Source organism: Dipodomys spectabilis, unplaced genomic scaffold (assembly GCF_019054845.1).
Source record: "Dipodomys spectabilis isolate Male_0828 unplaced genomic scaffold, ASM1905484v1 ptg000147l, whole genome shotgun sequence".
Classification (NCBI taxonomy): Eukaryota; Metazoa; Chordata; class Mammalia; order Rodentia; family Heteromyidae; genus Dipodomys; species Dipodomys spectabilis.
In genome coordinates, this window is record NW_024870824.1 from 6638484 (window position 1) to 6663660 (window position 25177).

A 25177-nucleotide genomic window follows, 5' to 3' on the forward strand; every position below is an offset into this window, starting at 1 on the left:
GTTTTGTTATTTTGTTTTTCAGCAGTTTTACAACTTGAATTTAGGGCTTTTTGCTCAACTTTTTTCTGTTTTTGTTTTGTTTTGTTTTTCTTGATATGCTCTTAACTGTTTAAATCACAGGTGATACCCTACCACTTGAACTATGCCTCCAGTTTGTTTTGTTAGTTGAAGAGAGCCTTTTAGATAGTTTTGGTTTTTTTTTGTCAGACATGGGGTTTGAACTCTGAGCTTCTTCGGCACTCTTCAGCTCAAGGCAAGCACTCTAGTGCTGGAGCACAGCGCCACTTCCGGTTTGCTAATGGTTTATTGGAGATAAGAGTCTCACAAGTGGCTCATGCCTGTCATCCTAGCTACTCAAGAGGCTGAGATCTGAGGATCTCGGTTCAAAGCCAGCCTTGGCAGGAAAGTCCATGAGACTCTTTTCTCCAATAAACCACTAGAAAACCGGAAGTGGTGCTGTGGCTCAAGCGGTAGAGTGCTTGCCTTGAGCTGAAGAGCTGAGGGACAGTGCTCAAGCCCAGAGTTCAAGCCCCACGACCCCTTCCCACTCCCCCCCAAAAAAGAGTCTCGCAGACTCATGCCCGGGCTGGCTTTGAACCAAGATCTTCAGATCTCAGTATCCTGGGTAGCTAGGATTACAGGAGTGAGCGCCCGGTGCCTGGCTTCTTTTAGATATTTCTGTTTGGGCTAACTTTGAACTGGGATCCTCAGATCTCACCGGCAAGGGATCCTGCTCAGTTTTGAGAACTGCTGGTCTAACTGTTCTTTCTTTGTAATTAAATAATGCTAAGACTCAATTTACTTTCCTGGCTACATTATAGATTCTCAGATATTTCTAATATTGTAGATCCAAACTTAACGAGCATGATATAGTCATATAACCACTTAAGTCCTTACCTATATTAGTCAGATTTATTGTTGCTAAGAAACAGGAGGAAAGCTTTATTTTGGTCCATGGTTTGAGAGATTTCAGCCCATTATGGCAGCGAAGCAGAGCAGTTTTGTATCTGGCCACAAGGAATCAGGCATGGGTAGAGGGTGGGGCCGGGAGGGGGGGCAAAGGAGAGGGCAGAGGCGGCGGGGTGTGGGGGGAAGAAGGAAGGGAAGAGAGAGACTGCCCTGCTGCTTCCACCCGGGTTTTTTTGTGCCGATCCTGGGGCTTGAACTTGGGCCTGAGCTCTGTCTCTCAACTGTTTCACCCAAGGCTAGAACTCTGCCACTTGGCCACAGCTTTCCTTCTGGATTTTTTTGCTTAATTGAGAGATAAATCTCATGGACTTGCTGGGAAGGTGGCTCAGTGGTAGAGCGCTTGCCTTGCAATCATGAGGCCCTGGGTTCCATTCCTCAGCACCACATAAGCAAAAAGAAAAAGCTGGAAGTGGCGCTGTGGCTCAAGTGGTAGAGCGTTAGCCTTGAGCTGAAGAGCTGAGGGACAGCACCCAGGCCCAGAGTTCAGGCCCCACAACTGGACCCCCCAAAAAAAAGCAAAAACAACAACAACAACAAAAAAAAAAACTCATGGACTTCCATGTTTGGGCTGGCCACAAATTGCAGTACTGGGATCTCAGCTTTTTATGTAGCTAGTATTATAGGCGTGAGCTACCAGAGCCCAGCTAGTATAACTTTTTGACTTGCCATTTTGCTTTTTAAAATGATTCCATGTCTCCCTTGAACCAAGTTAAGTGTTAAATGAGTGTATTAATGTGTATTAGCCTGCATTTGGGTAGCATTTTTAAAAATTAGTTATAGCATTCTGGCTTATGAAATGGATTGATGGTTTTATGTTTATCTTAGAAGTCTTAGGATCATGCTGGGAAGTTGGCTCAGTCTAGAGCGCTTGCCTTGCATGCATGAGGCCCTGGGTTCCATTCCTCAGCACCACATAAGCAGAAAAAAAAAAGCGGGAAGTGGCGCTGTGGCTCAAGTGGTAGAGTGCTAACCTTGAGGTGAAGAACTGAGGGACAGCTCCCAGGCCCAGAGTTCAGGCCCCATGACCGGACCAAAAAAAAAAAAAGTAGTCTTAGGACTAGAGAGGGACAAACATTGATGTCATCTGGCATGGAAAAGGTATCTCAATTTGAAATCAGAAGTAAAATACCATTTAGTGAACACTGAAGTATTTTCAGAATAGTTTGTTAGATTCAGATTATAGTTTGATAGCAGTCTGGTGGTATTAAGACATTGCTAGCAGTATTTAAAATTGAGCAGGAGTACTTCGTTATACTGACCAGTGCTACAAACATTTTAAAATGAGACCTGACATCTCTATTCAACATCCACACATTTATAAATGGGTATGATAGGGCCAGGGAGACACAAAATACAAAACTTGAGATTCTAAATTGGGCACTGGTGGCTCATCCCTGTAATCTTAGCTACTCCAGAGGCTGAGATAATCAGGATTGTGGTTCAAAGCCTGCCTGGCTGGGCAGGGAAAGTCCATGTAGACTCATCTCCAATTAACCACCAAATAAAAGCCAGAAGTGGAGCTGTAGTTTACATGGTAGAATGCTAGCCTTGAGCAAAAGAAGCTCAGGGACAGTCCCCAGGCCCTGTGTTCAAGGCTGAACCTCCCTCCCCCCCAATTAGTTTTTATTGTTGTACTTCTAAAATATACAAATCCACCCTTGGAGCTTGAGTTTTGTCTGAATTTTTAAAAAAAGCATTTGTTTGTTATACTGTCTTTCTACTGGCTCATACTTGTGAAAACTTATGAGCTGAGGATATGGCCAATGACAAAACAGTTATCTAGCTTTTATTTTTTTGGGGGGCCTGAACTCTGGGCCTGGGCGCTGTCCCTCAGCTCTTCAGCTCAAGGCTAACCCTACCACTCGAGCCACAGCGTCACTTCTGGCTTTTTTCTTTTTGCTTATGTGGTGCTGAGGAATCGAACCCGGAGCCTCAGGCATGCAAGGCAAGCGCTCTACCACCGAGCCACCTTCCCAGCCCCCAGCTATCTAGCTTGTACTCTGCTCTCATCACTAGTGCTGCTAAACAGAACAAAGTGGGAGTCTCTCACTTTCTCTTCTTCTGTTTTTGTTTCTCTTTTTCCTACGTTTCCCTACAATAACCATGTTATACTAAAATATTCATTGCTGAAACTTACAACAAAAGTAAAAGCAAAATCAAGCCCAAGGGACAAGGGAAAATTGTACAGTTTCCTGTTTTAGGATTTTGTAGTCAACCCCACCTATAACCAGGTTTCAAATTTGTGGCCCTTTTTTAGTTTTTACTTTTTTGTTATACTGGGTTTGAACTTGGACCTCATGCTTGCTAGGAAAACTTTTTATGTTGAGTTAGCTTATTAAGCTGACACCTGATTGTGGAGCATTACTACCAGTACATCAGTCTGACTAAAGCTGTAAGGTATGTTTTATTACTTAGCCCTTTAGTTATCTTTTCAGAAGTTTTACCTACCACTTCTAAATCCCTAGTAGTGGTCATCAGCTGGAAACATAGTGTGACAGATGGCCCAGTATTGTTTTTGGAACATTTGTGATTTTCTAGCTTTTTTTCCCTCTTTGTTCCAGTAGTAGGGCTTGAACTCAGGCGTGCTGTCCCTGAGCTTTTGTGCTCAAGTCTAGTGCTCTACCACAGCTCCACTTCCAGCATCTTTGGTGGCTAGTTGAGTTTCACTTTCCTGTCCATGCTGGCTTTGAACCACAATTCTCAGATCTCAGCTTCTTTGAGTAGCTAAGATCCAGGCATGAGCCATTGTTCAATTATTATCTTGCTTTGAGTATAGAACCTAATAGATGTGCCATACAAAAATAGACACTGAATCTTTCTTTTTAATCATGGATTAAGTTACAAGAGAAATTCCATTGTAACATTTCCACAGTGTTTCAATTATATCAGTCTGTCAGTTCTCCCTTATCATACCATTCCCACCTTCCCCAAACAATTTCATTTTCATGTAGTCAAACAGATTTCTTCAACCAAAAATATTCTTCTACTTCATTAGCCCACCTCCCTCCCTGGGTCATCCTGGGACATTCTTTCTCATTGGAGGACACTGAATCTTTTTAAAATGAGTGGTGTGTATGTGTGTGAAAATGTGTGTTAGTAGAATTTCTAACCTAGAGCCTTGTGTTGGCTAGGTATGAGCTCTCCCACTTGAGTCATTCCCCCAACCCTGGCACTGAATATTCATAAAATCCTAATGTTCAGGTGGCTGACATGCGAGGGTTGTTAGTTTAAGGCCAGGCCAGTGTGACTGTGTTAATTAAGCCCTTCCCTCCCACACACTCCCTCAAAAAAAAAAAAAAAAAAGCCAAGTATGGTGCTATATACTTGTAATTCCAGCTACTTGGAGGAGGAGGTAGGAGGATCTAGTTTTGAGACCTTTGTGGACATCTGATCTAAAACACAAAAGCAAAAGTGGCTCAGTTAGTACTGTTGAGGCCCTGAGTTCAATCAGTCTGCCATGCTTAAAGCAGAGCAAAATAAAAATACAGAAAAGTAACCAGTGAAATTTTTACTGTAAAAGTCTTGGGTGTTGCGTTCTGGTGGCTCATGCCTTTAATCCTAGCTACTCTGGAATCTGAGATCTAATGATCGTGGTTTGAAGCCAACCAGGCCAAAAGAAAAGTCACCGAGACTCTCATTTCTCAAATAAACCAGCAAAAAGCTGGAAGTGTAGGTATGGTTCAAGTACTAGAGCACCAGTCTTGAACCAGAAAGCCAGGAGAGTGCAAGGCCTAGAGTTCAAGCCCTATTAACAGAACACAAGAATAAGACAAACAAGTCCTCTTGGGGATATGATTTAGAACATTAAAAAAAGTTTTAAGAGCTAGAGGTAGGACTACTTAGCAGTAGAGTGCCTAGCAAGTGGGAAAACCTGATTTCCATCTCTAGCACTGCAGGGAAATAGCTTTGTGGCCCTTTAGTACACCCATCCACTTAATTCTAAATAAGGAAATTAGCTTTTCTCTCCAATCTTGAAGATTACTGAACAATTGCTCTATCACTGAGCTACTCACCAGCCCCTACTCACTTTATATGAAACATGAACTTGGGCTAAGAATGTGCTTGCTTAGCAGGCATGAAGCCCTGGCTTTGATTCCTCAGTACCACATAAACAGAAAAAGCCAGAAGTGGAGCTGTGGCTCAAGTGGTAAAGTACTAGCCTTGAGCAAAAAGAAGCCCAAGGATAATACCTAGGCCCAGAGTTCAAGCCCCAGAACTGGCCAAAAACAAAAAACACAAAAACATGAACTTACATTGGCAAATATAAAATAAATATTTCAATATATTTATTATCCATTCCTAACTTTGAAGGATTGATGCTAAAAGAGCTGCCAGTAAGTAGAACAAGAGAATGTTGGTAATAGTATAAATTTTCTAAAGTGTAAAATTATAAACTTTTAATTTATAAACTTTTAAATTTATAAGTGAAAATTTCTTTCCTTTGTGTTTTTCTTAAGGAATTGAATGACCTGGCACGGGATCCCCCAGCACAATGTTCAGCCGGTCCTGTTGGAGATGACAGTAAGTATAACAGAAGTATAGAGACTGGGGCCTGGCTCAAGTAGTAGAGGCCCTGCTTAAGCATAATTGAGAAATATATGGAATAAAACAGCATAAACCTTGGTGGAAGTCTGGTACATATGAATATGTAAATGTATACATGTAGGTTATATATGTCCAAAGAATATTCTATGTGCAGAGATCATTTGGTACAGGGAAAAAGGAACTGTTCATAATCTTAGTTTTGCATGAAAAATCCTGTTCTAGCCGGGCGCTGGTGGCTCACGCCTGTAATCCTAGCTACTCAGGAGGCTGAGATCTGAGGATCGCGGTTCAAAGCCAGCCCGGGCAGGAGAGACTGTGAGACTCTTATCTCCAATAAACCACCAGAAAACCGGAAGTGGCGCTGTAGCTCAAGTGGTAGAGCGCTCGCCTTGAGCTGAAGAGCTGAGGGACAGCGCTCAGGCCCAGAGTTCAAGCCCCATGACCGACCAAAAAAAAAATAAATAAAATAAAATAAATGAAAAGTCCTGTTCTGTGGGCATCTAGTCATCTTATGCACTGTTTATTACATTTTGAACTTGTGTCAGACATTATTACAAGCTCAAGGATTGTTCTTTACCACTTGAACCAAAGCTCAACTCCCTAGGTATTTCTTTTTCTTTCTTTCTTTTTTTTTTTTTTTTTGCCAGTCCTGGGGCTTGAACTCAGGGCCTGGGCACTGTCCATGACCTTCATTTGCTCAAGGCTAGTGCTCTACCACTTGAGCCACAGCACCACTTCCAGTTTTTTTTTTTCCCACAATAATTGCTAGTTTTATTTTATCTCTTGGCAGAGGCTTGGGAAAGGGTTAGTGGTTTTGGGAGAAGGTACAACTTCTGTGACTGTTGGGGGAAAGTAAGAGTAGTGCCTTTCCAGCTTTTTTTTGTGTGGTACTGAGGAATTAAACAGGGCTTCATGTATGCAAGGCAAGCACTCTACCACTAAGCCACATCTAGGTATTTCTTTTTAAGTAAGATAATTATTAAGTAAGATGTGTTGCATCTGTGTCTGTCTCTGGCTTATACTTAAAAACAGGTATAATTAAATTTTTAATTTTAATTTGCTGCGCTTAAGGTATAACCCAAACCCCAGTGCATTCTAGGCAGGTATTCTTTTTTTTTCCCTGTTGATTTGAACTCAGGGCCTAGGCACTGTCTCTGAGCTTCCTTTGCTCAAGGCTAGCACTCTACTACCTGAACCACTTTGGCTTTGATGTGGTACTGAGGAATCAAACTCAGGGCTTCGTGTATGCTACACAAGCACTCTACTACTATGTCACGATCCCAGCCCTGGGCAAGTGCTATTGCACTGTTACTAGTCATCCTAACTTTTTATTTTTTTTAATTAATTAATTTTTATTAAGGTATTGAGGATTGAACACAGGGTCTCCCTACTTCATAGGCTGGCGCTGTACCACTTGAGTCACACCTCCAGGCCATTTTTCCATTGACTATTTTCAAGATGGGGTTTCACAAAAGCCCAGGCTGGTCTTGGCCACAATCTTTCTTACACTTCCCAGGTAGCTGAGATAACAACTGAACACTACCATGCCTAGTCATTGGTTGATACAGAAGAGCTGGACTCAAACCTCAATTCCTGAATCTCTGCCTCCCAAGTAGCTAGAATTACAAACTTACGTCTGTGTGTGTGTGTGTGTGTGTGTGTCTGTCTGTCTGTGTCTGTGTCTGTGTCTGTGTGCCTGTCAATTCCTGGATCTCTGCCTCCCAAGTAGCTAGAATTACAAACTTGTGTGTGTGTGCGCCTTTGTGCCTGTGTGTGTGTGCTTGTGTCCTGGGGCTTGAGCTCAGGGCCTTGGTGCTGTCATTGACCTTTTTTTGCTTAAGGCAATACTCTTGTCACTTGAGCCACACTTCCACTTCTGGCTTTTGGGTAGTTTATTTTAGCTAGGGGTCTTGCAGACTTTTCTGCTGGTGCTGTTTTCAAATCATAATCCTTAGACCTCAGTCTCCTAAGTAGCTAAGATTACAGCCTCTGGTGTCCAGCTTCTAATATATTTTTGGTGTCCAAAATTATTATAACATATTATAGCATAAATTATATAGCAATTTTTCTTTGCTTGCTTTCTTTCTTAAAATATCTTCTAACTTTATTTTATTTTTTTAATTTTTATTTTTTGTTGGTTGCGGGGCTTGAACTCTGGACCTGAGCGCTGTCCCTGAGCTCTTCAGGTCAAGGTGAGCGCTCTACCACTTGAGCCACAGTGCCACTTCCAGTTTTCTGTTGGTTAATTGAAGATAAGAGTCTCATGGACTTTTCTGCCCGAGCTGGCTTTGAACCATGATCCTCAGATCTCAGCTTCCTGAGTAGCTAGGATTACAGGCGTGAGCCACTGGTGTCTGGCTTGTCTTCTAACTTTATTAAAGTGGAAGCATTTGAATGATATTGTGCTTTGTGAGACAAAGCTAATTCAAAAAAAGTTATAAATACTTTGTGATATTTTTTATTTATTTTATTTGTGTTGGTGCTCCGGGTTGAACTGGATACTAGGCACTGACCCTGAGCTGCTTTTGCTCAAGGCTAGCACTCTTTCACTTCAGCCACAGCTCAGACTTGTAACCCTACCTACTCTGGAGGCTGAGATCTGAGGATCTTGGTTGGAAGCCAGCCTGGGCAGGAAAGTTGGAAGTGAAGCTATAGCTGAAGTGGTAGAGTGCTAACCTTGAGCAAAAAAAAAACCTTAGGGACAGTACTTAGGCCCTCAGTCAGAATCCAAGACCGGCACTAAAAACAAAACAAACTCCCCCTCCCCCACAAACCCAGCCTACAGGCTGGATGGCTCACACTTGTAATCCTAGCTACTCTGGAGAGTAAGACCTGAGACCTGTTTGAAACCAACAAAGGCAGGGAAAGTCTGCTAGATTATCTCCAACTAACCACCAGAAACCAGAAAGTAGAGCTCCAGTCTTGAACAAAAAAGCTCAGGGAGAACATAGTGCCCACGCCCTGATTTCAAATCTAGGGGAAAACAACAACAACAAAATCCTCCAGGTTAGGGTTATGTAGCTCACTAGTAAAGAGCTTGTTTAGCATGTATGAGACCCTGAGTTTGATACTCAGCACCACAGTTCACAATTTTTTAAAAAGCCATCATCCAGGTGCAGGTGGCTCACGCCTGTAATCCTAGCTACTCCGGAGGCTGAGATCTGAGGATTGTGGTTCAGAGTGAGCCTGGGCAGCAAAGTCCGTGAAACATTTACCTCAAATTAACCAACAGAAAATTGGAAGTGGTGCTGTGGTTCAAGTGGTAGAGCACCATCACCATCTTTATTTTGAAGCCAGAGCCAGCCTGGGCAGGAAAGTCCGTGAAACTCTTTTTTCCAATTAATCACCAGAAAATCATAAGTGGCACTATGGCTCAAGTGGTAAAGCACTAGCTTTGGGCTGAAGGGCTGAGGGACAAGGGACAACACCCAGGCAAGGAGTTCAAGCCCCACTACTGGCTGAGGTGGGGGTGGGAAATGGGGAGGGGTAGGGGGAATAGTCTGTTAGGCTCTTATCTCCATGCAAGGCAAGCACTCTACCACTGAGCCACCTTGTCAGCCCTCTTACCTCCATTTAATCACGAAAAAGAACTGGAAGTGGAGCTGTGGTTCCCAGGTACAGTGCTAGGCTTGTGTACTAGCACTCAAGTATAGCTCCCAGGCCCTGAGTTCAAGCCCAAGGACCCAAACAAAGAAGGAGGGAGGGAGGAGAGACTAAAGATAATTTCCTTTGGGACAGTTAGTTACTTATGTTTGTTGATAAACATGCTTAAGTTTTGTGAATGTTTATTATTGGAGGTTGAATTATTGTCTAAAAGAAAACATACTAGGGGGGCTGGTGGCTCAGTGGTAGAGCACTTGCCTTGCATGCATTAGGCCCTGGGTTTGATTCCTCAGCCACCACATAAGCAAAAAGAAAAAAGCCGGAAGTGGCGCTGTGGCTCAAGTGGTAGAGCGCTAGCCTTGAGCTGAAGAGCTGAGGGACAGCGCCCAGGCCCAGAGTTCAGGCCCCACAACCAGACCCAAAAAAAGAAAAGAAAACGTACTAGGAAGTGGAGTCGTGGCCCAGAGTGGTAGAGCTGAGCAAAACAATTCAAGGACAGTACCCAGACCCCTGAGTTCAAGCCCCATGACTGATTACCCCCCCCTCCAAAAAAAAATTAAAAACCAGCCTATATTTTAATAAATCATGTAAGGATTTAAATTCAGGGATTTAAACTCAACTCATGGAAACGCAGGACTGGCTGAGAGCTTTTCTAGATCAACTGAGATATATGATTCATGCATGCTAATTTAAATTTTTTGTTTTTCAATTCCATTGCTTGTGTTCTGAGTTTGAACACAGGGCTTGTTAAACAGAGGCTCCACCGCTTGAGCTATGCCCCCTGGCCTTTTTTACTTTAGTTATTTTTTGGATAGGGTCTTGAATTTATGCCCCAGCTGGCCTAGAGCTGTAATAGGTAGCTATCTCCTTCCCACATAGCTTAGATGACCGATAGTGCTACCACACCCAGCATTTATTGGTTGAGATGGGGGTCTTCTGAACTTTGTCCGACAGGCTTAGAGCTATAATTCTCCCAGTCTCCACTTCCTGAGTAGCTTAGAGGTACCACATGGAGTAAATCTGAATTAGGCATGTATGTAATTAATTGGACAGATAAATGTACTTTCATTGTCTTCTCATAAGAAGTCAAAGGTTAATTGCATGAAGAGAAAAATTGTTGACCAAAACAGAACTTTTGAGATACTTTTGACCTTCCTAGCACTGAAATCTCTCAGCATTTCATGTTACTGATATTTAGTATAAGATGATGGAAACAAAGTTATAGCATCCTGGCTTGGTTTCAGTGGCTCATGCTTTTGATCCTAGCTACTCAGGAGGCTAAGATCTGAAGATCAACTTTTGAAGCCAGCACAGTCAGAATATTATCCTCAAATAAGCACAGAAAAAACTTGAAGTGGCTCTGTGGCTCAAGTTCAAGCTAGCCTTGAACAAAGAGAAACAGACCAAAAAAAAAAAAAGTTACAGTATCTGGTTTTAATAGCCCATTAATTTTTACTTTTTGGCAAAGATCTAGTAAGCAGGAAGACGTATACTTCTGAAAGAAATAAGCTGAATTATAGAATTCACAAACTTTATAGACCATGATAATGACAGTTTGCCTTGTGATGATTAAAATGTGTTTGTGGTCATGTGCCGGTGGCTCCTGCCTGTAATCCTAGGATTCAAAGCCAGCCCAAGCAGCCTGTGAGACTCTAATTTCCAATAAACCACCAGAAAACTGGAAGTGGCGCTATGGCACAAGTGGTAGAGCACTCACCTTGAACTGAAGCATCCAGGCCCAGAGGTCAAGCCCCACAATCACCACCAACAACAACAAAAAAATTTGTTTATGACTTTACTATTTATTACTATCCCACAGTACTGTGAAATTTGTGAAATTTATGTAATCATTCTCAATAAAAATTTATTTTAAAAAACATAACCTGAAGACTTGTTAGTCACAGTCAACTTTATTTTCCTTTGAACATTAAATGAAATTTCTTGAGATGTATTTGTTCAAATGTAGATCTCTGGAGATTAACAGAACTCACAGTATCTTTTTTAATATAAGGCTTGATCCACAGAACCAAAGAGTAATTTTAGAACTGTGATATACTAGAAATTGTACTGTCAAACCTATTTTGATTTTTAGAACATAGCTACTTTGTTGTTTTTTGTTTGCCAGTCCTGCAGCTTGAACTCAGGATCTGGGCACTGTCCCTGAACTTCTTTTGTTCAAAGCTAGCACTCTACCACTTGAGCCACAGCGCCAATTCTGGCTTTTTCTGTGTGTGGTACTGAGGAATCAAACTCCGGACTTCATGCATGCTAGGCACTCTACCTAACACTAAGCAACCTTCCCAGCCCTAGAATGTAGCTACTTTGTAGAGCCCTTGCCTAGCATGAGTGAATCCCTGGATTCAGTTCCCAACACTGCAAATGAAAACTATCAGCAAAAAAAAAAAATTATTTTGCTGGTTAATGGTGGCTCACGCCACTAGCTACTAAGGAGGCTGAGATCTAAGGATCACAGTTCAAAGCCAGCCCTAGCAGAAAAGTTCCCTTGAGATTCTTATCTCCAATTAATGACTCAAACTGCAATTGTCACTGTGGCTCTAAGTGGTAGAGCTTTAGCCTTGAGCAAAAAGAGATCAGGGACAGCACCCAGGCCCTGAGTTTAAAGCCCCATGGATCAGCCTCTCCCCCCCCCCCCAAAAAAAAAAAAAAACCACAAAACAAAACACCAAAAACTTATTTTGGCACCTTATTTTTATCAACTGCTAAGATTGATCCTTAAAGATCTGTCTCTTCTTTTGTGCTGGTCCTGGAATTTGAACTTAGAGTCTGGGAGCTGTGCCTGAGATTTTTTTTTTTGGGGGGGGGGGGGGTCCAGTCGTGGGCCTGAACTCTGGGCCTGGGCACTGTCCCTCAGCTCTTCAGCTCAAGGCTAACCCTCTACCACTTGAGCCACAGTGCCACTTCCGTTTTTTTTTTTCCTTTTTGCTTATGTGGTGCTGAGGAATCGAACCCACGGCCTCATGCATGCAAGGCAAGCACTCTACCCCTGAGCCACCTTCCCAGCCCTGTGCCTGAGATTTTTTGATCATGGCTAACACTCTTAATCACAAGAGCCACTCTACTTTCTTGGGTTTTAATTGGTGATAATAGCCTCAGACTTTCCTGCTTGGGTTGTCTTTGAACTGTGATCCTTAGATCTCAGCCTTCTAAGTAGTTAGGATTACAGGTGTGAACCACTGACATTCAGCTAGAAAGCCCAGATTTTAGCCTGGTGCTGGTGGCTCACACCTGTAATCCTAGCTCTCAGGAGGCTGAGATCTGAGGATTGTGACAGAGCTAGCTTGGACAGGAAAATCCGACAGGAAGAAAATCCGAGAGTCTCTTATCTCTAATAAACCACTCAGAAAACCGGAAGTGGCGCTGTGGCTCAAGTGGTAGAGCCCTAACCTTGAGCTGAAGAGCTGAGGGACAGCCCCCAAGCCCAGAGTTCAAGCCCCACGATGGACAAAAAAAGAAAGCCCAGGTTTTAAACTAGCATTGGTAGAAAAGTTGGAAACTTATTTCCACCAACAAAAAAGATGAGATATACAAGACACTATGTTGAAAACAAACTTTACGACTTTGGTAAGAGGTGGAGGGGAGGGGGAGGGTAGTTGTGGAGGTGGGAGGAAAGGGATGGTAGGGGAAAAACAAAGGAGGAGGCAACAATGCTTGATAGGAAAGGTACTCATTACCTTGCTTATGGAACTGTAACCCCTCTGTACAGTATTTTTACAATAAAAAATGTACAAAAAAAGAAAGTGGACTAGAGGTGTGACAGCTCAAGTTGTAGAGTACCACTCATGAATAAAAAAGATCAAGCAAGAGCTTGGGGCTCTGAGTTCAAACTCCGGTATGAGTGCATGTGGGCACACACATGCATGTGTGCATATGCACACGCACCCACGAAGTTTGTTGGCTGTAAATAAGAGGATTTTTTAAAAGTACTATGGAGGAGCCAGGCGCCAGTGGCTCACGCCTGTAATCCTAGCTACTCAGGAGGCTGAGATCTGAGGATCGCGGTTCAAAGCCAGCCTGGGCAGGAAAGTCTGTGAAACTCTTATCTCTAATAAACCACTAGAAAACCGGAAGTGGCGCTGTAGCTCAAGTGGTAGAGCGCTCGCCTTGAGCTGAAGAGCTGAGGGACAGCACTCAGGCCCAGAGTTCAAGCCCCACAACCAAAAAAAAAGTACTATGGAGGGATAATCTAAGGAAAAGAGCTTCAGCAATGCCTTTCATTCTTAAATCTTAATAAACAGGTGGCTATAGCCAGGTGCTGGTTGCTCACAGCTTGTATTCTTAGCTACTCAGGAGCCTAAGATCTGAGGATCGAGATTCAAAGCCATCCCAGGCAAAAAAGTCCCTGTGAGATTCTTGTGTCCAATAAATCACTCAAAAAACCAGCTGTGGCTCAAAGTGTTAGAGTGCTGGCTTTGAGCAAAAAATCTCAGGAACAGCACTCAGGCTCTGAGTTCAAGTCCCAGGATTTACATACGTGTATACATAAATAAGCTACTATTTGTGAGTTTAAGCACCAGTAAGGAACAAACTACAAAGATGGTTTCCTATTAAACAGATCTGAAGGGACTTTAGAATCTGGACTGACATTCTAGTGGATTTTCATGTAGACTTCATTTTAGTATGCATGCCAGTCTTGGTGCTTGAACTCAGGGCCTGCATGCTGATCTTGGGCTTTTTTTGCTCAAGGCAAGTGCTCTGCCACTTGGGCCATGACTTAATTGGGATAAGAGTCTCTTGGACTTTTTTCTGCCTGTACTGGCTTCAAGCTCCAGTCCTCAGATCTCGGCCTCCTGAGTAGCTAAGGTTCCAGGCATGAGCCACCTGTGCCCTGCTGTCTTCATATTTATAGCTTGTGATACAATCTGGTTTAAGTTACTCAGATATAACCCCAGGGACAACTTTCCTTAGTTTCCTCAGATAATTGTATGATAAGTTTTAAGTAGCATAATATGTTAAAATCTCTCTCCATAGCCCAGATTAGTCTTGAAATGATAACTCTCCTAGCTCCACCTCCCAAGTACTAGAATTATAGCTCCTGCCTTGATTGTACTTTTCAATATGCCTTAGTTCAAGTGTTTTTTGTTTTTTGGGTTTTTTTTGTCAGTCATGGGACTTGAACTCTGGGCCTCAGCGCTGTCCCTCAGCTCTTCAGCTCAAGGCTAGTGCTGTACCACTTGAGCTACAGTGCCACTTCCGGTTTTCTGGTGGTTTATTGGAAATAAGAGTCTCATGGATTTTCTGGCCCAGGCTGGCTTTGAATCGTGATCCTCAGATCTCAGCCTCCTGAGTAGCTAGGATTACAGGTGTGAGCCACTGGCATCCTGCTAGTTCAAGTGTTTTTTGAGACTGTATAACCCAGGCTGGTCTTGGACTCATCATACACCTCCTTCATCAGCCTCTCAAATGCTGTGACTATAGTGTATATGTCTTGCTAAAAATAATCTTTTGGGGGCTGGGAAGTTGGCTCAGTGGTAGAACGCTTGCCTTGCATGCATGAGGCCCTGGGTTCGATTCCCCAGCGCCACATAAGCAAAAAGAAAAAAAAGCCGGAAGTGGTGCTGTGGCTCAAGTGGTAGAGCGCTGGCCTTGAGCTAAAGAGCTGAGGGACAGCGCCCAGGCCCAGCGTTCAGGCCCCATGACCAGACCCCCAAAAAATAATAATAATCTTTTGGGTTTTTTTGTCAGTTGTAGGGGATGAATTCTGGGCCTGGGCACTGTCCCTCAGCTCTTCAGCTCAAGGCTAATGCCCTACCACTTGAACCACAGCACCACTTCCAGCTTTTTTCTGCTTATGTGGTGTTGAGAAATCAAACCCAGCGCCTTATGCAGGTGAGGCAAGATTTCTATCACTGAGCCAACTTCCCAGCCCCCCAAAATATTCTCTACCTTATCAGTAGTCTAATTTTTTATTTTTTTGTTCAGACTGAACAGATTTTTTTATCCTACCCATATTAATTATTTTTCTGCTTATAAATAAGCATCTATAAATAGATGGGAAAGGATAGGTTATTATGGTGTAGGTATAATGTGGGTATTTGTTACATGTTCATCTTTTTGTTGTTCTTTTACAGTGTTTCATTGGCAAGCTACAATAATGGGACCAGTAAGTATTCACATTAATTTCAGATAAATAGTTTATGTAATTTTCTCATTTTAAATCTACTTTTTTTTTTTTTTTATCATTAACAGAATGACAGTCCTTATCAGGGTGGAGTATTTTTCTTGACAATTCATTTCCCAACAGATTACCCCTTCAAACCACCTAAGGTAATTGAGATGTGACAATTGCTTTTAATGAATTCTGTATGATACTAATAAACCGATATACAAAATTTTTCTTTTCATACAGGTTGCATTTACAACAAGAATTTATCATCCAAATATTAACAGTAATGGGAGCATTTGTCTTGATATTCTACGGTCACAGTGGTCTCCAGCACTAACTATTTCAAAAGGTAATGAAATAGTTATTTAATATCAAGATAAGGCAAATATGTTTTTTGTCTTTTTTTATTTATTTTTTTTTTATTTTTATTTTTGTCAGTCATGGTGCTTGAACTTGGCCTGGGCACTGGCCCTGTGCTCTTCAGCTCAAGGCTAGCATTCTACCACTCTGAGCCACAGTTTTACTTTCGATTTTCTATTGGTTAGTTGGAGATTAGAGTCTCACAGACTTTGTTTGCCAGGGCTGGCTTGGAACTGTGGTCCTCAGATCTCAGCCTCCTGAGTAGCTAGGATTACCGGTGTGAACCACCAGTACCAGGCTTGCTTTTTATCTCTTTAAGGCTATTATTATTAGGGAGGGCCATACTTCCAGCCAAAGTTTGAAGCCTTAGTTTGAACAGATTGCTCGTTTCCTTTTAAAAGGAACAATCTGAAGAAGACATTGAGACAACTGAGTTAGATTTATAAGCATAAAATATTTCTTGGTATGGTGACTGTTTTGTTGATGGTACTACTCAAGAAGAGATTGGGGGCTGGAAATGGGGGTTAGTGGTAGAGTGCTTGCTTAGCATGCATGAAGCCCTGGGTTCGATTCCTCAGTATCACAAAATCAGAAAAGGCTGGAAGTGGCACTATGGCTCAAGTGGTAGAGTGCTATCCTTGAGCAAAAGAAGCTTAGTTTAAAAGAGTAAAATAAGACAGTTAATCCACAGTCAACCAACTTTTCAGATCCATGAGTCAAAAGGAAAAGAAAGAGAAATATCAGCTCTTGAGATGGATACCTAATATGAATATAGACATTAGGTTCTGTTTTTTTTTTTTTTTTTGGTCAGTCGTGGGGCTTGAACTCAGCTTGGGCCCCATCCCTGTGCTCTTCAGCTCAAGGCGAGTGCTCTACCACTTGAGCCACAGCACCATTTCTGGTTTTCTAGTGGTTTATTGAAGAGTCTCACAGACTTTACAGCCCGGGCTGGCTTTGAACCACATTCCTCAGATCTCAGTCTCCTGAGTAGCTAAGATTACAGGTGTGAGCCACTGGTGCCCAACAAGGTCCTCATATTCTTGTTCAGCTTTTTTTGCTTACATCTGGTGTTCTGCCACTTGAGATATGCCTCTATTCCAGCTGTTTTGCTAGTTAACTGGAGATAGTCTCATGGACTTTGCTGCTGCAACTGGATTGAACCATAATCCTCAGGTCTCAGCCTCCTGAATAGCTAGGATTTAGATGTGAGCCACCAGCGCCTGGCTGACCCAACTGTATGCTTTTAGAATTGAAAGTGACTATGGATTAGGACACCAATGAAAAGAGGTATATACTGATGAAAGAATCATATGTAAATAAAACTTAAGTCACTTCCATGAAGATCCATGCATGCTGTTAAACGAGAAATTAGCCTCTTACAGAAGGTATAGAGTACATTATAATCCAACATCAATTTTCTTTGAAGGTTCTGAGTAGTATACTAAGAATCCTTTCCCATTTTTCATTCCAAGAAAAAGAGAAAGACACTTAAAATTTGTCTCTTTAGAGTTATGGAGGGGGCTGGGAAGGAGGCTCAGTGGTAGAGTGCTTGCCTTACATGCATGAGGCCCTGGGTTCGATTCCTCAGTACCACATAAGCAGAAAAAAAAAGCCGGAAGTGGCACTGTGGCTCAAGTGGTAGAGCGCTAGCCTTGAGCTGAAGAGCTGAGGGACAGCGCCCAGGCCCAGAGTTCAGGCCCACGACTGGACCCCCCCCCCCCCCCAAAAAAAATAGAGTGATGGAGTATGAATAATTTTGGAGTATATTGTGTCTATGCATGAAAATGGCATAAGGAGTCTAAGGAACTGTTATATAATACAGGAAAGAAAACAGGAGGCTAGTGTGACTAAAGGATAACACAGTATGTGTGGAATAACATGGTGAAGCCTTTCTCATAATTGATACATAATTGAAATGATGAAAAAAAATTTTCTCTTTGAAGACTGTGTAGCTCAAATGGTAGAGTGCCTGCCTGTCTTGCAAGCATAATAAGGCTTTAGTTCAAACCCCAGCAAGGGACAGTGTTGAAGATTGTCCTTTAAAGGTGCCTTATTAGAAAAATTAGTAAAGGGAGTTTTTATTAATACTAATTTGACAGTATGTAATTTTAGGCAAGTTGTACTCTTGCATATTTGATAGGTCATGAATATATCTTTCTATACCAGTCAACACTTTCAGGAGCACTCACATCTATAGTCATTTTTAGGAAATACATGAAATCTTTTCTATTACAGTGTTCTATGTAATTGTCATCATTAGATGATGACACCTGACAATGGAAGAAAAGTAATTTTGGGACTGCTCTCTACCAGAATTGTGGAGTCAAAAAAAATCTCCCTGGAAGTAGAGATCTGGCTCATGTTGTAGAGCACCAGTCTTATGTGGAAAAAGCCAAGCAAGAGCATGATGTAACTAGTGCCAGTGGCTCATACCTATAATCCTAGCTTCATAGGAAGCTGAGATCTGAGGATCACAGTTCCAAGACAGCCCAGACAGAAAAGCCTGTGAGACTTTTTTTTCTCTTTGTGCTAGTCCTACACCTTGAATTCAGGTCTGGACCTTGTTCCTGAGCTCTTTTGGCTGAAGGCTAGTACTCTGCCACTTTGAGCCACACCACCACTTCGTTTTCTGGTGCTTAATTGGAGATAAGATCATCATAGACTTTACTGCATAGACTGGCTTGGAACCATGATCCTTAGATCTCAGCCTCCTCCTAACTAGGGTTACAGGCGTAAGCCACTGGTGCCAGGCAGACTCTCTTATCTCCAATAAACCAACAAAAAGCTGGAAGTAGAGCTGTGTTTCAAGTGATAGGATACTAGCCTTGAGCACAAAAGTTCAGTGACAGTACCCAGCCCTGGGTGAAAGCCCAAGGACCAGCATACACACATGCACGTGCACACACACAGAGCTTCCCTCATAGTTTTTTGTTTTTTGTTTTTTGGTCCGGTCGTGGGGCCTGAACTCTGGGCCTGGGTGCTCTTCCCTCAGCTCTTCAGCTCAAGGCTATCGCTCTACCACTTGAGCCACAGCACCACTTCTGGCTTTTTTCTTTTTGCTTATGTGGTGCTGAGGAATTGAACCCAGGGCCTCATGCAAGGCAAGCGCTTTACCACTGAGCTACCTTCCCAGCCCCTCCCTGATAGTTTTGAGGGATTCCCCCCCACCATATTCTGTTAGTTGGGCAATATTTTTGTTGCCCAACTGAATGATAAAGGACATGTCAGTCTTTATTTACCTCTCTGAGGCCTTTGATCTTTGGAGAATTAACAAATTCTTTTTCTGTTAAATTTGGTGTTCTGACTATAAAGTACATTCAGAGTCATTGCTTCTTGGTAGAGAACATTAGAGAGAAAGGGATAGTAGAGTTTTATTAGCATTAGAAGAGAAAGATTTGATTCCATTAGGTCAGAAGGTAGTACTGAACTTAGTATCATTAGTTCTCTTTTGTATATAGTGAAATGTGTACTATTGAGGGGATGGGAAGGTAGCTCAAGTGGTAGAGCACTTGCCTTGAGCTGAAAAGCTGAGGAACAATGTGCAGGCCCAGAGTTCAGGCCCCACAACCGACCAAAAAAGATAGAAATGTATACTATTGGGATTTGTCTGTGTTATCACTGAAAGAAATGGCTTAGAAAAAAAATCTAAATCATCATTGAAAAGATTTTGAGACCTTAATAGAAAGTATGTTATATAGTCCTCTGAAGTAAGTGTGGATGTTCCCAATTTGGTATAAACATATTGTCGATACCTTTTTATATTTTTTTTCTTATGCTGAATTATTGTTAGCTAACAATAAAGCAAATTAATTGTATTTGAAATGATATGTCAATAAACAAATAGTAATTGTTGAGTTCCACAGTTAGCATTTTTGCTTAAGAGTATTAGGTAGTGTAACTGTTCTGTCTTTCAAGCCAGGTGCTGGTGGCCCATGGGCAGATCTGAGAATTGCGGTTGAAACCAGCCTGGACAGAAAAGTCCATGAGACTTATCTCCAATTAACCAGCAAGGCAGAAGTAGAGCTGTGGCTTAAATCAAGTACTAGAGCACTAGACTTGAGCGAAAAGCTAAGGGACAGAATGTAGGGCCTGGGTTTAAGTTCTTGGGCACCAAAAAATATTTTTGCAAGTCATTTTTCCCTAAATGGAGTTTCTACAAATTAAACTTAATAGGCTTTGACAACTCTGACAGTTGTACTTGGTCTAGGATTTGGAAGCCCTGTTTTTCACTTTCGCTGTGCTTAGAATCAAATTGAGGTCTTCATGTAGACGAGGCAAGTGTCCTATCCCTAAGCTCCTCCCAGCCTGGCCTACCTGTTTGTCCTCCCTCCATCTCTCTCTTCCTAACTTTTGTGCTGGTACTAGAGCTTGAATTTAGAGCATCATGGTCTCACTCATAGCGTTCTATCCAGTTAAGCAATGCATCCAGTTTGGCATTTTTGCTGGTTAATTTGAGAAAGAATCTTGAAGATTTTTCTGCCCTGACTGAGTTCAAACCATCTTTTATCAGGTCTCAGCCTCCTCAGTAGCTAGGATTGCAGATGTGAGCCACCAACACCGAGCTAAGACATGGGTTTTCTAATTCTGTTTCATTCTGGCAGGGCCATTGGACAAGTCACTTCACATGTCTGAGCCAGCTCCGTTAACAGTTTAAAGAAAATCATATATGCACTTCTTATATCATGGCATAATTGTAAGACTTTGACCAAAGGGGCTAATACTCTTATCTGAGAGACTAAGATGTCTATTCATTCTCCTTTCTTTTAATCTTTAAGAATAGTTTTAGGGAAGAAAGATATTTTCAGTAGTCATTCTAATTTTTGATGACTGAACTTTGAAATCTGTTTAAGCTTCTTAAAATCTTTGATGCCTACTGCAAATGTAAAGTTAGATAGAGCTTTCAAAGCTGCAATGAGTATAGTATAGTTTCAAATTTTTATTTGATGGTGCTGGGGATGGAACTCAGTGCTTTGTGGATACTAAGTAGTGTACCACCTATCTACACCCCTGGCCCTGGTTTTTTAGAATCCACCTAGCTACACCCCTAGCCCTAGAGAATTTGTTGACATCTTGTGTTTATCTCAACCTTTTGCTTTTATTTTCTACTAATGCATACATATTTTTTCATCCTAGTACTTTTGTCCATCTGTTCTCTGTTGTGTGATCCCAATCCAGATGATCCCTTAGTGCCTGAGATTGCTCGGATCTACAAAACAGATAGAGAAAAGTAAGTATGGCCTGTAGATAGAAAGGTCTCTGTGGTAGGATAAAGATGTTATATAGACTCTTCCTTATCTAAGGGCTAAATATGGGCCACATATTTAAAATGAACTACTAAATACTGTCCAAGAGATAGGAGTATTTACATGAAGTATCATAGGTGATACTAATTTTATCTCTTGTTTCATATGACTTTCACTGTCTAGGAACACTCATGTACAGCACATTTACAACAGCTTTGTGTTTTATGCTTGGCCTTTAACACAAAGCATTTAAAATCAAAATACCCATTTGTCTTCCCTAGGTATTTATAAATTAATGAGAGAGGGCAATACCATTTTACATAATCTAAAGGAGGAAAATGAATAAATTCCATTAGACATGAAAGCCCCAAATTTCTTCTGTAAAAAAAACTTGATGTGCAACTTAGATATTTTAGTATTTTAGAATACTATGAATTATTAAAGAATAATCAGGATAGTAACTGGGCTCCTGTGGTTTATGTTGGTAATCCTTAATCCTAGCTACTCAGGAGGCTAAGATCTAAGGATCGGGGTTCAAAACCAGCCCAGGTGGGAAAGCCCATGAGACTCTTATCTCCAATTAACTGCCTAAAAGCCAAGTTGTGGTTCAAGTTGTAGAGTGCTAGCCTTCAGAAAAAGAGTTGAGGGCTAGCACCCAGGCCCTGAGTTCAAGCCCTAGGACTGGCACACTAAAAAAAGAGTAAGAAAGAAATTCTAACCATTACTGTATGTGTTCCATGAGATTATAGGAGGGATTATGTCTTAGAGGTGGGCTTTCCAAGCACTGGTGGCTCACACATGTAATCCTAGCTACTCAGGAGGCTGAGATCCAAGGATTGCAGTTCAAAAGGAGCCCAGGCAAGAAAGTCTGTGATTCTTATCTCCAATTAACACGAGAAAACTAGAAGTGGCACTGGTTCAGAGTGGTAGAGTGCTAGCACCTGCGCCCCCAGTTCAAGCCCTACAACATACAAAAAGAAGTAGGCTTTTTCTTTTTCTTTTTTTTTTTAAATGGAACTATACCCGGAATGGAGATTCTAATAGCAGTTGCTTCTACTTAAGTTTTGATTGTGTTTATGTCTGAATAGCATCCATGGTCCTGTATTTCTTGCTGAAATTTTTATTTTAAAAAATTGCTTTTAATCTTTTAGTGTTATTATAAAGGTGATATGCAGAGGAAAAAAGTGTGTGTGTGTGTGTGTGTGTGTGTGTTCCCAAGAATCATTTATTGCACATTGCTATCTAAAGTGTGTCTTATTGCAGCCAGTTCAGATGGATTGGATAAGTGTCTGGGGGAAAAAAAGTTCATAAAGAAGATCAAGCACACACGTTTGTTCTCCAAAGAACGTTCTTGCTGAAATGAAAATACCTTTACTTGCACAACACAGCAAAGGGGTGGAGGAATAAAAGGAAAACCAAACTCAGAAACAAATTTGAAGAGTTTGCTTTGTCAATCTTAGCTGCTCAGGAGGCATAGCTCTGAGAATCACAATTTATAAAATTAGTCTTAATTTGAAAAAAACTTTTTTTTTTTTTTGCCAGTCCTGGAGCTTGAACTCAGGGCCTAGGCACTGTCCCTGAGCTTCTTTTGCACAAGGCTAGCACTCTACCACTTGAGCCACAGCACTACTTCTGGCTTTTTCTGTTTATGTGGTACTGAGGAATTGAACCCAGGGCTTCATGTATGCTAGGCAAGCACTCTACCACTAAGCCACATTCCCAGCCTTTGATTAAAATTTTTTGATGGGAAACCATTTCATCTAGTATATAATAATTGAATGCTATTAGAAGGCATAACTTAAGTCATTGTAGTAATAATATGGTAGTCAGTAGAACTTTTACATTGCCTGTTTTGTTAACATTGTTCTGATATCTTTGTTTTTGTTTTGTTTTTGAGAAGTGTCTCTCATTATGTTGACCCTGAGCTCAAATATTTCTCCTGTCTCAGCCTCTCCAGTAGATAGAACTATAGACATATACCATCATGCCCAAATGTGTATCCTTTCTTCCCCCTCTACCCTCACTTTTAAGTCTTTTTTTTTTTTTTTTGCTAATTTTAGTACTGGAATGTTCTTCAGCAGCATTCATCTTGTCAAGCAAATTGTTGAAATAAGTCAGAACCAGTTGTATTGTTACAAAAGGAAGTGTTAACATTCATTAGTTAATTTAATGAGGCATACTTATAATCCCAGCCTTTGGAGGCTGAAATAGAGGAATTTCTAGTTTGAGACTACCCTTGGCTACATGAGACCCTATTTCTCCCTTCCCCCACAAAAAATACATACACATGCATATGCCTCAAATGAAGACTTACAAATCAAGTGTGTAAAAAGGTATATGTTAGCAAATGTAGTTATATGAAATTGTTTTCCATAGTACAGCATGTCCTTCTGTCACTTGAGTGTAGCTGTCTTACTGATATGAGGTATAAAAGTGACTTTGCTTGACTGTCCTAGAAATTGTTGCCCTGAAGTTACTAGATGGGATAATGAGTGCAATCTGTTGATTATTGACTCCTTACCTATGTTAAGCCAAGCTTCTCTTTGTATGTACAGGTACAACAGAATAGCTCGGGAATGGACTCAGAAGTATGCGATGTAATTAAAGAAATTATTGGATAACCTCTACAAATAAAGATAGGGGAACTCTGAAAGAGAAAGTCCTTTTGATTTCCATTTGACTGCTTTCTATGAGCCCACGCCTCATCTTCCCCTGTGCACATGTTTACCTGATAAAACAGCAGTGCTGCGTGTTGTACATACTTGGAACAACAAACTAGAGATACTGTACTTCTGTACCAACATTGCCTCCTAGCAGAGAAGTATGTGTATGAAAAGCCAATCTTCCAGGCGTAACCTAGGTGTGAGACAAAAAACTTTACTTATTGGCAGAAATTTGGATAACGGCAAGGTGCGAGGGATGGTGGGCACATGGTGTGTACTTGGATGGGGGAAAGCTCCACTGGCCTGTAGGAGATTGTTTTTAAGTGGAATCCATTTAAAATCAAAACCGTTATGAACAGCAAGGTGAAGAACATGAAGTTATTTCTGTATTCATTTTCTTCGAAGGACCTACAACTTAGGTGAAAGTTATGACCAACCAGATTAAACTACCCACATCCTGTATTCTAAGGTCTAAGTTTAACTGGTCAACATTTAAATGGATTGGAGCTATTAGTACAAAAAGTGTGATGGGCTTTGTTTCCAACTCTTTTACATTTCCCTACCCTTTCAGCCTTTCATCCTCCCTCTCTCTCTCCCTCCCTCTCTCTCTCTCTCTCTCTCTTTCTTTCTTTCTCTCTCTTTCCATATTCTTTGGTTTGTATGTGGTTTCTCAGTTAATACATAGCTAATAGCTCTTATTTTTCTTATGTTTTTAACTGCTTAGGTCTATTTGGATGTAAGGGTGAAAATTCATTTGATGGAAATACTTGTGTATATTTAAAGACCCAATTGCTCCTCTGGAGCTTGTACGTTCAAGAATGATTAATCTGTGTAATAAACTGATTACTACAGTCATTACATATAATTTTGTGTGAATAGGCTTTTTGATTTTAAGAACTTTGTCTAACTGAGATTAGTGGTGGGTGTTCCCTCACCCCTGAAATGTTTTCATTTATACTGGTTGCATTTTAAAATCATGAAACAATTGCAGTTTACATAGTTAAAAAAAATACCTTGAGTAATTTTACTGAACAAGATAAAAGGCATCAGCTTAAAGGCATTTTTGTGAAATGTGTATGTGCAGCATTCCAGGAACATGACTGTTACACTAAATAAGAAATTTGCTTTGTTAATGAAACTAAGCTGCATCTCACCAAAACCTTGTGACATTCCCTTGGTACATAGAACATAAAACACGAAGGCATTGCTATTTGGTAAGTGAAGCCTCTGTGACTGTAATTATATAGAGCAACTCTGACCAAACTTGGGAACATGAGCACAATCTTGTATTGGAGAGTCTACGTAATTACTTTGCACTAACATTTGCAGGATGTTCATCCAATTTTAAATTGTACTGTATGTGGCTTTTTAAAGTCTTCCCTTGACTCTAGTAAAATGTAGTTTGAAACTTGTATACTGTGTTTGCCAGAAACATCATTCATGTGAACTAGGCAAGTTATCCCCATTCCCCTTCTTTACCTAATCTATAATTGTAAACCAGGCCAGCCTGAAGGCCATGGCTGATGCTCTCTAGCCATCAGATTCTTTAAAATGCATCTTTACACTCTTGCACAAAAATCGAGGAATAAATATCCACTGCTTTTGTTCACTTGTTCACCTTGTCTCATCTCTCAGTGTCACTGCTCCTTTATCTCAGGACCTACCTATGA

At 41.3% G+C, this 25177-nt stretch overlaps 1 protein-coding gene across 1 annotated transcript in view; it reads left to right on the forward strand.

Annotated features, from left to right (window-relative positions):
- The window catches only part of Ube2d2 (ubiquitin conjugating enzyme E2 D2), a 65700-nt gene extending 40779 nt beyond the window's left edge, over positions 1–24921 (forward strand). The window contains exons 2-7 of the mRNA XM_042692059.1: positions 5427–5490; positions 15207–15238; positions 15325–15402; positions 15485–15590; positions 20735–20828; positions 23400–24921. Coding sequence (XP_042547993.1) covers positions 5427–5490; positions 15207–15238; positions 15325–15402; positions 15485–15590; positions 20735–20828; positions 23400–23445 — 420 coding nt within the window. The 3' untranslated portion in view covers positions 23446–24921. The remainder of the gene's footprint in view (positions 1–5426; positions 5491–15206; positions 15239–15324; positions 15403–15484; positions 15591–20734; positions 20829–23399) is intronic.
- Positions 24922–25177: the final 256 nt, after the last annotated feature.